The sequence below is a fragment of the Berghia stephanieae genome, chromosome 12 (assembly GCF_034508935.2).
Source record: "Berghia stephanieae isolate SIO BIC M18660-M18661 chromosome 12, UCSD_Bste_1.3, whole genome shotgun sequence".
NCBI classification, from domain to species: Eukaryota; Metazoa; Mollusca; class Gastropoda; order Nudibranchia; family Aeolidiidae; genus Berghia; species Berghia stephanieae.
The window spans coordinates 41,852,878-41,865,377 of NC_088371.1; the positions used below are offsets into that span (position 1 = coordinate 41,852,878).

The 12,500-nt window shown below is 40.8% G+C and overlaps 1 protein-coding gene across 1 annotated transcript in view; it reads left to right on the plus strand.

Moving 5' to 3' along the window:
• Positions 1–108: 108 nt before the first annotated feature.
• LOC144958078 (uncharacterized) overlaps positions 109–12,500 on the plus strand; it is a gene marked incomplete in the record, with an annotated part of 76,312 nt that continues 63,920 nt past the window's right edge. Inside the window, 3 exon segments of the mRNA XM_078889690.1 lie at positions 109–259; positions 8,999–9,129; positions 10,728–12,044. Of these exon segments, the coding sequence (XP_078745816.1) occupies positions 9,057–9,129; positions 10,728–12,044 (1,390 nt within the window).

A 12,500-nucleotide genomic window follows, 5' to 3' on the forward strand; every position in this document is an offset into this window, starting at 1 on the left:
AAAAAATAGGGAACAAACAAACGATTCCAATTTTTGATTACATTTGTTAACAGAAAGTGGGCGGAGCCTAAACGGTTGCATAACGACAGCGGCAAGGCAGGCATGCGCAGTCGACAAAAGCGAGGGCTGTCTCAGTGTTCTTAATCTCGGCCCCACTGCATCAGGGCTTCAGTTTCTCGTTGGAGTTAGTACTGGAGGGTTCTCATTTGTTTTTCCATTTTTCGAAACGTTACGAGAATACTAAACGACCTGGGAAAAGGTAAACGCTTTTGCTTATATTACTTATTTGAATTCCATGGATTATTCCCCTTTCGGCTATGTGGTCTAGTGGTATGACACTCGCTTTCGGATCGGAAGGTCCAGGGTTCGAGCCTCGCGCTCGGCGCATAGTTGAGTCCTTGGAGAAGGCTCCTTACTCACATTCTCTCACCGTACTCAGGTGTAAATTGAGTACCTGGCCGTTTACAGCGTTGTCTTTGTCCGAAAAATTTTTAATTCGCCTAACAGGCGTCATGTCCCGTCCTACATGTTGAATGTTGCTGTTGACCAGGGACACCTTGTAATGCGCTTTGAGCACATTTAGTGGATATTGCGCTATATAAAGCTCAATTTAAAAAAAAATTATGTATTTTAAAACAGTATAATATACTGCTTAGCTTATATTATTTGTATATATATATAATGTTCATATTATTGGGGCCTCGATAGATCAGTTGATAGAGCACTCGCTTCACATACAATGTCACCGAGATCGATCCCGATGCGATCGAGATTTTATATTTTAAAATGATCCCGTGATCACTAGAATGGGTAGCTGGGTCTGTTACATCTGGCGGAAAGTAATTTCGATAGACTGGCGTCTTATCCAAAGGGTAGCAAGCAATTGCTATTTTCCGTTTCATGCTATAGAATCTGGTTTAAACTCAGGCTACATGGAACTTGTGAATGTTAAGGACTATTTTATTTTTTTTTAATGTACATATTTGTGAGGAACTATCTATGGTAATGAATATGATGGCGTGAAATTTATGTAAAATTACAATGTTTTAATAATAATAATAATAATAATAATAATAATAATAATAATAATAATAATAATAATAATAATAATAATAATAATAATAATAATAATAATAATAATAATGAAAACTTATATAGCGCTATAACTCCGAGACACCAGACTCTACGCGCTTAAATTACAAATTACTTTGCTGAAACATACTCATTCACACACACAAGCACACACAAACACATACACACATACACACATACACACACACACTGTCTCTCCGTCTCTCTCTCTCTCTCTCTCTCTCTCTCTCTTTCTCTACATATATATATATATATATATATATATATATATATATATATATATATATATATATATTGTGATCGTCCTCTGCTCAAATAAAATAACTAACAAATTAAGGATTCTCGAAATAAATAAGTTTTTCCTGAAAGCGAGTTTAGAATGTACGTCACGAAGAGATAAGGGGAGATTGTTCCAGAAAGTCTTGTGGTATGCCACTCGCTTTCGGATCGGAAGTTCCTGGGTTCGAGCCTCGCTCAACGCATAGAATGAGTCATTGGAAAAGGCACTTTATTCACATTCTCTCACCATACTCAGGTGTAAAACGAGTACCTTGCTGTTAACAGAGTTGTCTCTGTCAGAAAAAAAAAAATTGTGATATTGCTTAACAGGCGTCATGTCTCGTTCTAAAATGTTATTAGATACAAAAAAAAAAATCCCTTTATGCATCCCCATGGGTAAATTTGTCTTTAGGGTCTATTTCAAGGGAAGACTTGTATAATCCAGGCGTTCGCCGCAGAGCAGCGCCGCAAAGTGATCTAGGGCGAGGTGACTTGCTGAAGGCCACACAGCGAAGCGGCGGGTGATCGAACTCAGTACCTTTCGGGTATGAAGCATAGACCGTACCGCTGAGCCACGCTGTCACATAGCTACGTATCGCTGTTGGTCAGGGACCCTTTATAAAACGTTTTGAGCGCGTTTAGTGGATATCGCGCTATATAAATGCACTGGCTTTTTTTTTGTTTGTTTGTTAGTTTGTTTGTTTGTTGTTTTTTTTTTTGTTTTTTTTTTGTTGTTGTTATTTTTCCTTTTTATTTTTTTTACAATTTTTATTTAGTTCTTACAGAATTTAAAATTTCGACACCGGAAAATTGTCGTGAAAAATAAATATAATGTCTACTCAGGCTGCAAACTCAATGCATTCGTTTTCCTCTCCGGTACGTCTTGACCTCCATTTGACCTTTCCTTTCAGTCGGTTTCTTGTTTTATCAAATCAAAGTGAGTGCAACTGTAGCCATCGTTATGTTATAGCCTGACACTGAAATCCAAAGGACTGGCAGTTTGACGTCATTATTTGGTCAGTATCAGCGTAGCCATCGTTATGTTATAGCCTGACACTGAAACTCAAAAGAACTGGCATTTTGACGTCATTATTTGGCTTTTGCACCGCCTAGTGAGTTGTCGTTAGTAGAGCTCATGGAAACAAGTCGTTTCATTGAACAATTGAATACAACTCACGATTTGTTTTCTTTTGTGGCCAAAGACTGGCATTTTGACGTCATTTTTTGGTCAATGTCAGGCTATAGATAGTGTGCACTTGGCTAAGAAGCTCATAACATTGCCATCCGGAACTGTGTGTATCCATGAACGTTTATAGTCAGGTTAATATAGTTCAGTGAGCATTACTCATAAACACGGATGGCTAAAAACAATAACAACGACCTGAGTGACGTCATATTCGAACTATCTATAACTTTACGAAGGCCACGGTCCAACTCACTCAATTTAGTTGCCGGACGGTACAGGACAAATCAAATCCTTATTTTTTTAGCTCGGGCGACAGAAGGACAACAGACAAAGCTGAAAGAAGCTGATTTACAGAGAAGTGATAAGACGTGGAACGAGATAAAACAAAAGTTAGCTCGGAAACTGTTTGTCTGTGGCCTGTACCCTGATGACCCAGGGTGAAAAAGGCGATGATGTTGATGATGATGATGATGATGATGATGATGATGATGGTGATGATGATGATGATGATGATGATGATGATGATGGTGATGGTGATGATGATGATGATGATGATAAAGGTCATGATAATGATGATGATGATGATGATGATGATGATGATAAAGGTCATGATAATGATGATGATGATGATGATGATAATGATGATGATGATGATGATGATGATGATGATGATGATGATGATGATGATGATGATGATGATGACCGTACAGGAATCGAACTCGGATGTTTTTATCTCGGAATTAAAATTTCTTTCAATTTCCTTCCAACAAAGTGAAACAACACACGGAGTTTCTTTGTTATTGTTTTTAGAACACCTTTCGATAATCAGTTCTCATTGAATACATATTTGAATAGTGATATAAACGTTTTAGGTTACCGTAGTTTGTCTGTGTTTGCTGGTATGTTTTATGTGTTTGTTGTCAGTAAACTACAGAAATGTATAGATAGTATGCAGATGACGTCACTCAGGCCTTTGTTATTGTTTTTGCCATCCGCGTTTGTGAGTTGTTCTCATTAAATTGTATTAACCAGACAATAAAAGTTCATGGTTACACATGGTTTGTGTGCTGGTCCGTTATACTTCCGGATGGCAATGTTGCGAACTCCTTGGCCAAGCGCATACTATCTATAGGGAATGGGATTAGCGAAAGAGTAGCGTCCCTTGATTGGACGTCATCCATAGTCTGTGACATCACCGGCGGAAAAGTTATTAGAGAGAGAACGTCATGTTGGTTGTGCGCATGCGTCTCTCGTCCTCGCTTCCGGTGAAAGCTGCTTGAGACACTTCAAAACCAAATTGACGTTCTCTCTGTAAGGTGTGACGTCCAATCAAGGGACGCTACTCTTCCGCTAACCTCATTCCCTATAGCGTCTACGTCTCTCTAATTAATCACGACGAACAGGAGAGGAAATCGAATGCACTCAGCTTACACCGCAATAAATTCAACAATTAGAATTTCATATGATTTTACTTTTGAATCCACTATGCGCCGAGCGCGAGGCTCGAACCCAGGACTTTCCGATCCGAAAGCGAGTGTCATACCACTAGACCACATAGCCGCACAAACAGACTTCGACAATGTAGAAGTCTATAGACACGCCCAATCCGATTCGTTCCCGTCACGCTTCATCGATTTCAACATTCTACCAGTTTCCGGGTAAAAAAAAAATACAGCGTAATTAAAATTTTAGTCAGAAAACTCGTCCCACAAATACGGATCGATTCCAATGACCCTCAGCTTCTAAAAATAACTCTCAAATCTGACACGTCAAGAAGTCCCAGGTTTGAGAATGTGTTGGCCAAGAAGATGATACTTTTAATCGATCGATATTTAAAGGACGAATTTTCTGGGCAAAATTTTAAATATGCTTTTGTTCAGATTTCGACAGAACACAAAGTATCGTGTTTGTTGATTTATTGAATATTCTTTTAATTGCAAAGTCGATACTTTATGTAACGAAGAAGTCGATATTTAATGTAACGAAGAAGTCGATATTTAATGTAACGAAGAAGTCGAACTCTGGTCCATTATTCTGCGCCGATCCAATTAAATAAGGTCTGCCAACTAAAAATCTTTAAAAAAGGATAAGATTACAGAAGAGAATATTATAACGGTCTGTGTATTTGTTTACCAAGTCATCGATAGGCATCAGCGAGAATCTCAAAACGTCCAAATTTGGCAGTTTGTTTGTTTCGTGGGTATGACCGTAGCCATTGTAAACTTATAGATAGTTCGAAGTTGACATCACTCAGGTCTTTGTTATTGTTTTTGCCATTCGCGTTTATGAGTAATTCTCACTAAACTGTATTAGCTAGACTATAAACGTTGAAGGTTACACATAATTTTGTGTGTTGGTCCGTCATGCTTCCGGATGGCAATGTTGTGAGCTTCTTAGCCAAGCGCATACTGTCTATAGCCTGATACTGACCCAAAAAATGACGTCAAAAGAGAAGTATTAGGCCACATAAGAAAACAAATCGTGAGTTGTTTTCAATAGGTCAACAAATGGAATAATTTGTTTCCTTGAATTCTACTAACGACAACATAGTTGAGTCCTTGGAAAAAGGCTCTTTACTCACATTCAGGTGTAAATTGAGTAACGTCCGACCGTTAACAGCGTTGTCTCTGTCAGAAAAGATTACAATATCACCTAACAGGCGTCATGTCTTGTTGTACATGTTACGCATTGCTGCTATATTATAGAGGCCCCTTCTTATGAAGCGCTTTGAGCACGTTTTGTGAATGCACTATATTATATTTGCTTCGGCTTTTTACATGCAATCTCTTTACTTATATTGTAAAAAAAAATTAAATAGAAGCAAAACAAAACAAAACAAAACAAATATCAAATATCTTATTGATATAAAACAACAATGATATTAACCCACTCAACCCAAACACCGACTATATCCGTAGTTAACCCACTCAACCCAAACACCGACTATATCCGTAGTTTCCCCACTCAACCCAAACACCGACTATATCCGTCGTTTCCCCACTCAACCCAAACACCGACTATATCCGTCGTTTCCCCCACTCAACCCTAACACCGACTATATCCGTAGTTTCCCCACTCAACCCTAACACCGACTATATCCGTAGTTTCCCCACTCAACCCAAACACCGACTATATCCGTAGTTTCCCCACTCAACCCTAACACCGACTATATCCGTAGTTTCCCCACTCAACCCAAACACCGACTATATCCGTAGTTTCCCCACTCAACCCTAACACCGACTATATCCGTAGTTTCCCCACTCAACCCTAACACCGACTATATCCGTAGTTTCCCCACTCAACCCAAACACCGACTATATCCGTAGTTCCCCACTCAACCCTAACACCGACTATATCCGTAGTTGCCCCACTCAACCCTAACACCGACAATATCCGTAGTTTCCCCACTCAACCCAAACACCGACTATATCCGTAGTTTCCCCACTCAACCCTAACACCGACTATATCCGTAGTTTCCCCACTCAACCCAAACACCGACTATATCCGTAGTTTCCCCACTCAACCCTAACACCGACTATATCCGTAGTTTCCCCACTCAACCCTAACACCGACTATATCCGTAGTTAACCCACTCAACCCTAACACCGACTATATCCGTAGTTTCCCCACTCAACCCTAACACCGACTATATCCGTAGTTTCCCCACTCAACCCTAACACCGACTATATCCGTAGTTTCCCCACTCAACCCTAACACCGACTATATCCGTAGTTTCCCCACTCAACCCAAACACCGACTATATCCGTCGTTTCCCCACTCAACCCTAACACCGACTATATCCGTAGTTTCCCCACTCAACCCTAACACCGACTATATCCGTAGTTTCCCCACTCAACCCTAACACCGACTATATCCGTAGTTTCCCCACTCAACCCTAACACCGACTATATCCGTAGTTTCCACACTCAACCCTAACACCGACTATATCCGTAGTTTCCCCACTCAACCCTAACACCGACTATATCCGTAGTTTCCCCACTCAACCCTAACACCGACTATATCCGTAGTTTCCACACTCAACCCTAACACCGACTATATCCGTAGTTTCCCCACTCAACCCTAACACCGACTATATCCGTAGTTTACCCGGGGTTACTTTTACCCCATGCCTATTTATTTATCACATTTTTCTGACACAAATTATAGGCGTACCATCAAAGTTAATCTTCTTAGTTTTCACATGTTAATGGTAGCTGAATAAAACTATCTATCTACATACTAATTTTTAATTCATTTTTTTTTCAATTTTGAAAAGTAGCAAAATTCTCTAGGATTGAGTGAGAGAGTTAAGATAATAATATCTAACTTCACAATACCATTCTTTAATTTATTGTTTGCATTGCCAATGCTCCACCTTAATCGTTACGCTTCAGTGGTTAGCAAGTGCAAAAAGCCGATACGGTTCAGTGATGCCCAATAGAAACTTTAAAAAATCTTAAGATTCGAAGGGAAGAAAAGAAAAAAAGCACTTTAAAAAGCTTATGAAATAAACAATTTGCTCTCGGCACGGTCTACAAATTATGCCATAAAAATGCTGAATGCTATATCTAGGTTAAAAGACGCTAAACTTTCCTTTTTAACAATATTTATTGAGTCACAGAGACTTTATTTACAGCACTGTTGCTGGAGCAAAAAATAATCATATTTCTTATGCGGCCATGTGGTCTAGTAGTATGACACTCGATTTCGGATCGGAAGGTCCTGGGTTCGAGCCTCGCGCTCGGCGCATTGTTGAGTCCTTGGAAAAGGCTCTTTACTCACATTCTCTCACCGTACTTAGGTGTAAAATGAGTACCTGGCCGTTAACAGAGTTGTCTTTGTCCGAAAAAGTGTAATATCGCCTAACAGGCGGCATGTCCCGTCCTACATATATTGTAAAAGTATTCTTATCTTCTCTTGTCGTATCTTACTAAAGGATAAATATAGGAATTATCCTTTAACTGCCTTATTCAATAGTCTATAAGTACAGAATCTCACAATATAGCTTGTATTGTATCATTCAAAGACAGTTTTACACAACGTTGAATGTAAGGAAACATGTATCAATACGACAATGTAAAATCGAAAAATACTTTCATATTTAGTTATAAAATATGTGACTAGGATCAATTCTAGATTTAACTCCGTGTCTGGTAAATAAATGAAGCGAAAAGATTCGCCTTATGCATGGTAAAATAATGGATGAAAAAAAAAAGTAGTCATTCAGAACAATGAGGCCCGTGGAGCCATAGTTTATCCCGGTTTCTATAGCGTAAAGCGGACAATAGCCATTATTGTTATCCTTTGGATAAGACGCCAGTCTATTTATTGCAAAGTACAAACTTTCCGCCAGATCGAACAAACCCAGCTATCTAGACACTGCTGGATGGACATTAAAAAAGAGGTCTGAACCCGAAATTGATCTTGGTCGCTTTTGTGTGTGAAGCGAGAGCTCTAACAACTGAGCTATTCGGTCCCCCACTTCTGGATGGAAAGAACTAGAAAATACTTCCTGTTATTTATTTCTTTTTCTTTTTCTCTTTTTTTAAAATCATTACTCAATGAATTAAAAAAGGAAAATGTGACCCTTCGCCTCAAAACGGTATTAAGTCGGGATGGTTAAGATGTTGAAAATTGAATTTATAGCCATAAATATCAGACTTGTGTTGAGTTTGTATGTTTTATTGATGAGAATGGATACCATATTTTAGGGTGCTGATGCCAACAATTTATATTTTTGACCAGTTTTAACATTAAATTCACCTTTTAAGAATCTGGTTCGTTCCGACATAATACCGTTTTGAGACGAAGGGTCACAAATGGGACGCCCAAAGACTAGATGGTGGGATAAGGTAAAGGACGATATGAAAAAAACAAACTGGGCCTGGAGGAAGATGATGCTATGAATCTATGAATACAATACAGGCTATATTATGAGATTCTGTGCGGCTGTGTGGTCTAGTGGTATGACACTCGCTTTCGGATCGGAAGGTCCTGGGTTCGAGCCTCGCGCTCGGCGCATAGTTGAGTCCCTGGAAAAGGCTTTTTACTCTTTCTCTCACCGTACTCAGGTGTAAAATGAGTACCTGGCCGTTAACAGCGTTGTCTTTGTCCGAAAAATTGTAATATCGCCTGACAGGCGGCATGTCCCGTCCTACACGTTAAATGTTGCTGTTGACCAGGGACCCCTTTGTAAAGCGCTTTGAGCACATTTAGTGGATATTGCGCTATATAAAGCTCAATTGTAAATTTTTAATTGTAATCTCGATGTATGGAGAGGTGTGGCATTCATTATGGCCACCCTGCAAACTGGGGGTAAGCTGAAAGAAGAAGAAGAAGAAGAAGAAGAAGAAGAAGAAGAAGAAGAAGAACAAGACTCAATGAATTAATTTCTCTCATTTTTCTTCTCCATTTTCATGTCATGTGACACCAACCAACCAGACACACGAGAGAAGACGACCTTCGTTCATTTGGAACGAGCGAGTGACCTGAGACGAATATGGAGCACCACAACCATATGATACGGTTCTTGTCCATCGCCCTCCTGGCCTGTGGCTTATTCTGGCAACCAGGTAACATTATTATATTATATTAATATATATTATAGTGCGGCTACTATGAGGTCTTGTGGTATAATACTCGCTTTCAAAAAAAATCCCTTTATTCATCCCCAAGGGGAAATTTGTCTTTAGGGTCTATTCCAAGGGAAGACTGGAATAACCCAGGCGTCAGCCGCAGATTGAGCTAGGGCGAGGTGACTTGCTCAAGGCCACACAACGCAGCGGAGGGTGATTGAACTCGGTACCTTTCGGGTAGGAAGCAAAGACCGGACCACTGAGCCACGCTGGATAGAAAGGTCTTGGGTTCGATCAAGCCTCGCTCTGAGCGGCGCATAGTAGTTGAGTCCTTGGGAAAGGCACTTTACTAACATTCATTCTCTCATCGCAGCCAAGTGTAAAATGAGTACCTGGCCGTAAACAGCGTTGTTTCTGTCCGAAAAAAAATTGTAACAATTCCCTAACAGACGTCATGTCCTGTCCTGTCCTAAATGTTAAATGTTGCTGTTGGCCAGGGACCCCTTGCAAAGCGCTTTGAGCACGTTTAGTGGATATTGCGCTGTACAAAAGCTCAATTTTAAACCCCAATTTCAATAATAGTTATATATGGGTTTTCAATTCTTGAAATTGACACTAAGCTGAATGTTATAACAGCTTCAATAAAGAACAAAGCTACGGAACGTTCCGGGATCGAAACCCTTCCTCAGCCGATAACAACAATACCATACCTTTAGACCACTTAGCCGTTAAATTCGGACTAAAAGACAATAGATACCAAACAGCTTAAAGTTCTTCCAGCAATAAAATACATTTATTTTCTCCCAAAATCATGGATGTACCAAACAGCAGCGAGTGGAATACCCTTAGCTCAATTTGCGGCGCTGCACTGCGGCTGACGCCTGAGTTATTCCAGTTTTCCCTTGAGACAAATTACCCCTATGATTATCTAAATTAATTGAGCTTTTATATAGCGCAATATCCACTAAACGTGCTCAAAGCGCTTTACAAAGGGCCCCTGACCAACAACAACAAGTAACATGTAGAACGAGACATAACGCATGTTACGAGATATTACAATTTTTTCCGACAAAAACAACGCTGTTAACGGCCAGGTACTCACACACGAGTAATAATTAAGAAAAGGTGTCATTTGAAGTATAATATACAAGAAAACAAAATGCCAAATGAAAATGCCAAATGCCAAATGATTTTTCTAATGCCAAACGGTTTTCAAAAATGCCAGATTTTTGGAATCTGGCATTTAAAATGCCAAACTGGCAACCTTGGACGGTTTTCCCAGGGTTGATACGGTAACAATGTGAAAATAAATGTAAGCTACAATTCAATATACGAATACGGATAAAATGGACGTTTTTGGGTTTCCCCTTTATCAACAAAACAGGATGAAAGAAATGGTTACAGACAAATGAGATTATGTTGTGGTGGCATTGTTAAGGTGAATAAATCAATAAACTGATGGGCGACGACCACGAAGAGGAAATAAGGAAGAACTAGCAAAATGTTCGAATAAATAACATTTAATAAATAAATAATGAAAGAAAATGAATAAACAAAAATATATGATTGCATAATGAATGATTATCTTCTTTCAGCAACATCAGTAAATGTCACGACTGCTGCACCTACAGGAGCTTCTAATCTCACGACTGCTGCACCTACAGTAGCTTCTAATGTCACGACTGCTGCACCTACAGTAGCTTCTAATCTCACGACTGCTGCACCTACAGTAGCTTCTAATGTCACGACTGCTGCACCTACAGTAGCTTCTAATCTCACGACTGCTGCACCTACAGTAGCTTCTAATGTCACGACTGCTGCACCTACAGTAGCTTCTAATCTCACGACTGCTGCACCTACAGTAGCTTCTAATGTCACGACTGCTGCACCTACAGTAGCTTCTAATGTCACGACTGCTGCACCTACAGTAGCTTCTAATGTCACGACTGCTGCACCTACAGTAGCTTCTAATCTCACGACTGCTGCACCTACAGGAGCTTCTAATGTCACTTCTGCAGTACCTTCAAATGCAACGACTGGAGCCCCCACTGTAGCAGTTACCGCAGCCCAAACTTCGGCAAGTACAGCAGCCCCAACTGTAGCAAGTACCGCAGCAGCAAGTACAGCAGCCCCAACTGTAGCAAGTACCGCAGCAGCAAGTACAGCAGCCCCAACTGTAGCAAGTACCGCAGCAGCAAGTACAGCAGCCCCAACTGTAGCAAGTACCGCAGCAGCAAGTACAGCAGCCCCAACTGTAGCAAGTACCGCAGCAGCAAGTACAGCAGCCCCAACTGTAGCAAGTACCGCAGCAGCAAGTACAGCAGCCCCAACTGTAGCAAGTACCGCAGCAGCAAGTACAGCAGCCCCAACTGTAGCAAGTACCGCAGCAGCAAGTACAGCAGCCCCAACTGTAGCAAGTACCGCAGCAGCAAGTACAGCAGCCCCAACTGTAGCAAGTACCGCAGCAGCAAGTACAGCAGCCCCAACTGTAGCAAGTACCGCAGCAGCAAGTACAGCAGCCCCAACTGTAGCAAGTACCGCAGCAGCAAGTACAGCAACCCCAACTGTAGCAAGTACCGCAGCAGCAAGTACAGCAGCCCCAACTGTAGCAAGTACCGCAGCAGCAAGTACAGCTCAGACTGCAAACATGACTACAGGAGCTTCAAATCTCACTTCTGCAGCAACTCCAAGTGCCACGAGTGCAGCACCAACAGTAGCCGTAACTACAGCAGCGCCTTCAAATGCAACGACTGGAGCCCCCACTGTGAAAGTTACCGCAGCAACTACAGCAGCCCCAACTGTAGCAAGTACCGCAGCAGCAAGTACAGCAGCCCCAACTGTAGCAAGTACCGCAGCAGCAAGTACAGCTCCGACTGCACCCGCTACTACTGGCCCGACCACGCCCCCGCCAAGTAAGTGCTTTTATTGAGAAAGAATCGTTATGTCTGTCTGCACGATGCTGTTAGTTTATATCCTTGATTAACTGTGGCCATCTTTCGTTGAGTCATGATTTAGAATTGTTTTTTCTCCTCTAAGCACAGGTTACATATTTTTGTTGATGGTAATTAAGACAGTGCGCTGGGGAGGGCTCTTCGTGTGATATTGTGTTCTACGTTGTTTTCTTTAAGTTCCCACATGTCTTCGTTTCGAGCAGTCAACTACACTGTCTTTTGTGTATGTTTTTTTAAATTTTTTTTTTTTTTGGGGGGGGGGGGGTTGTATAGATTAAAACTGATTTTCCAAGAGCATTCTGCGCGACCGATGTATGTTTCTTGTGTTTGAGTGTCTGAGCGTGTAACCATGACTTGGTAAACACCGATGCTAGTCGTTAAAAAAATAATATCAATATTATAATGGTGAGCACTTTT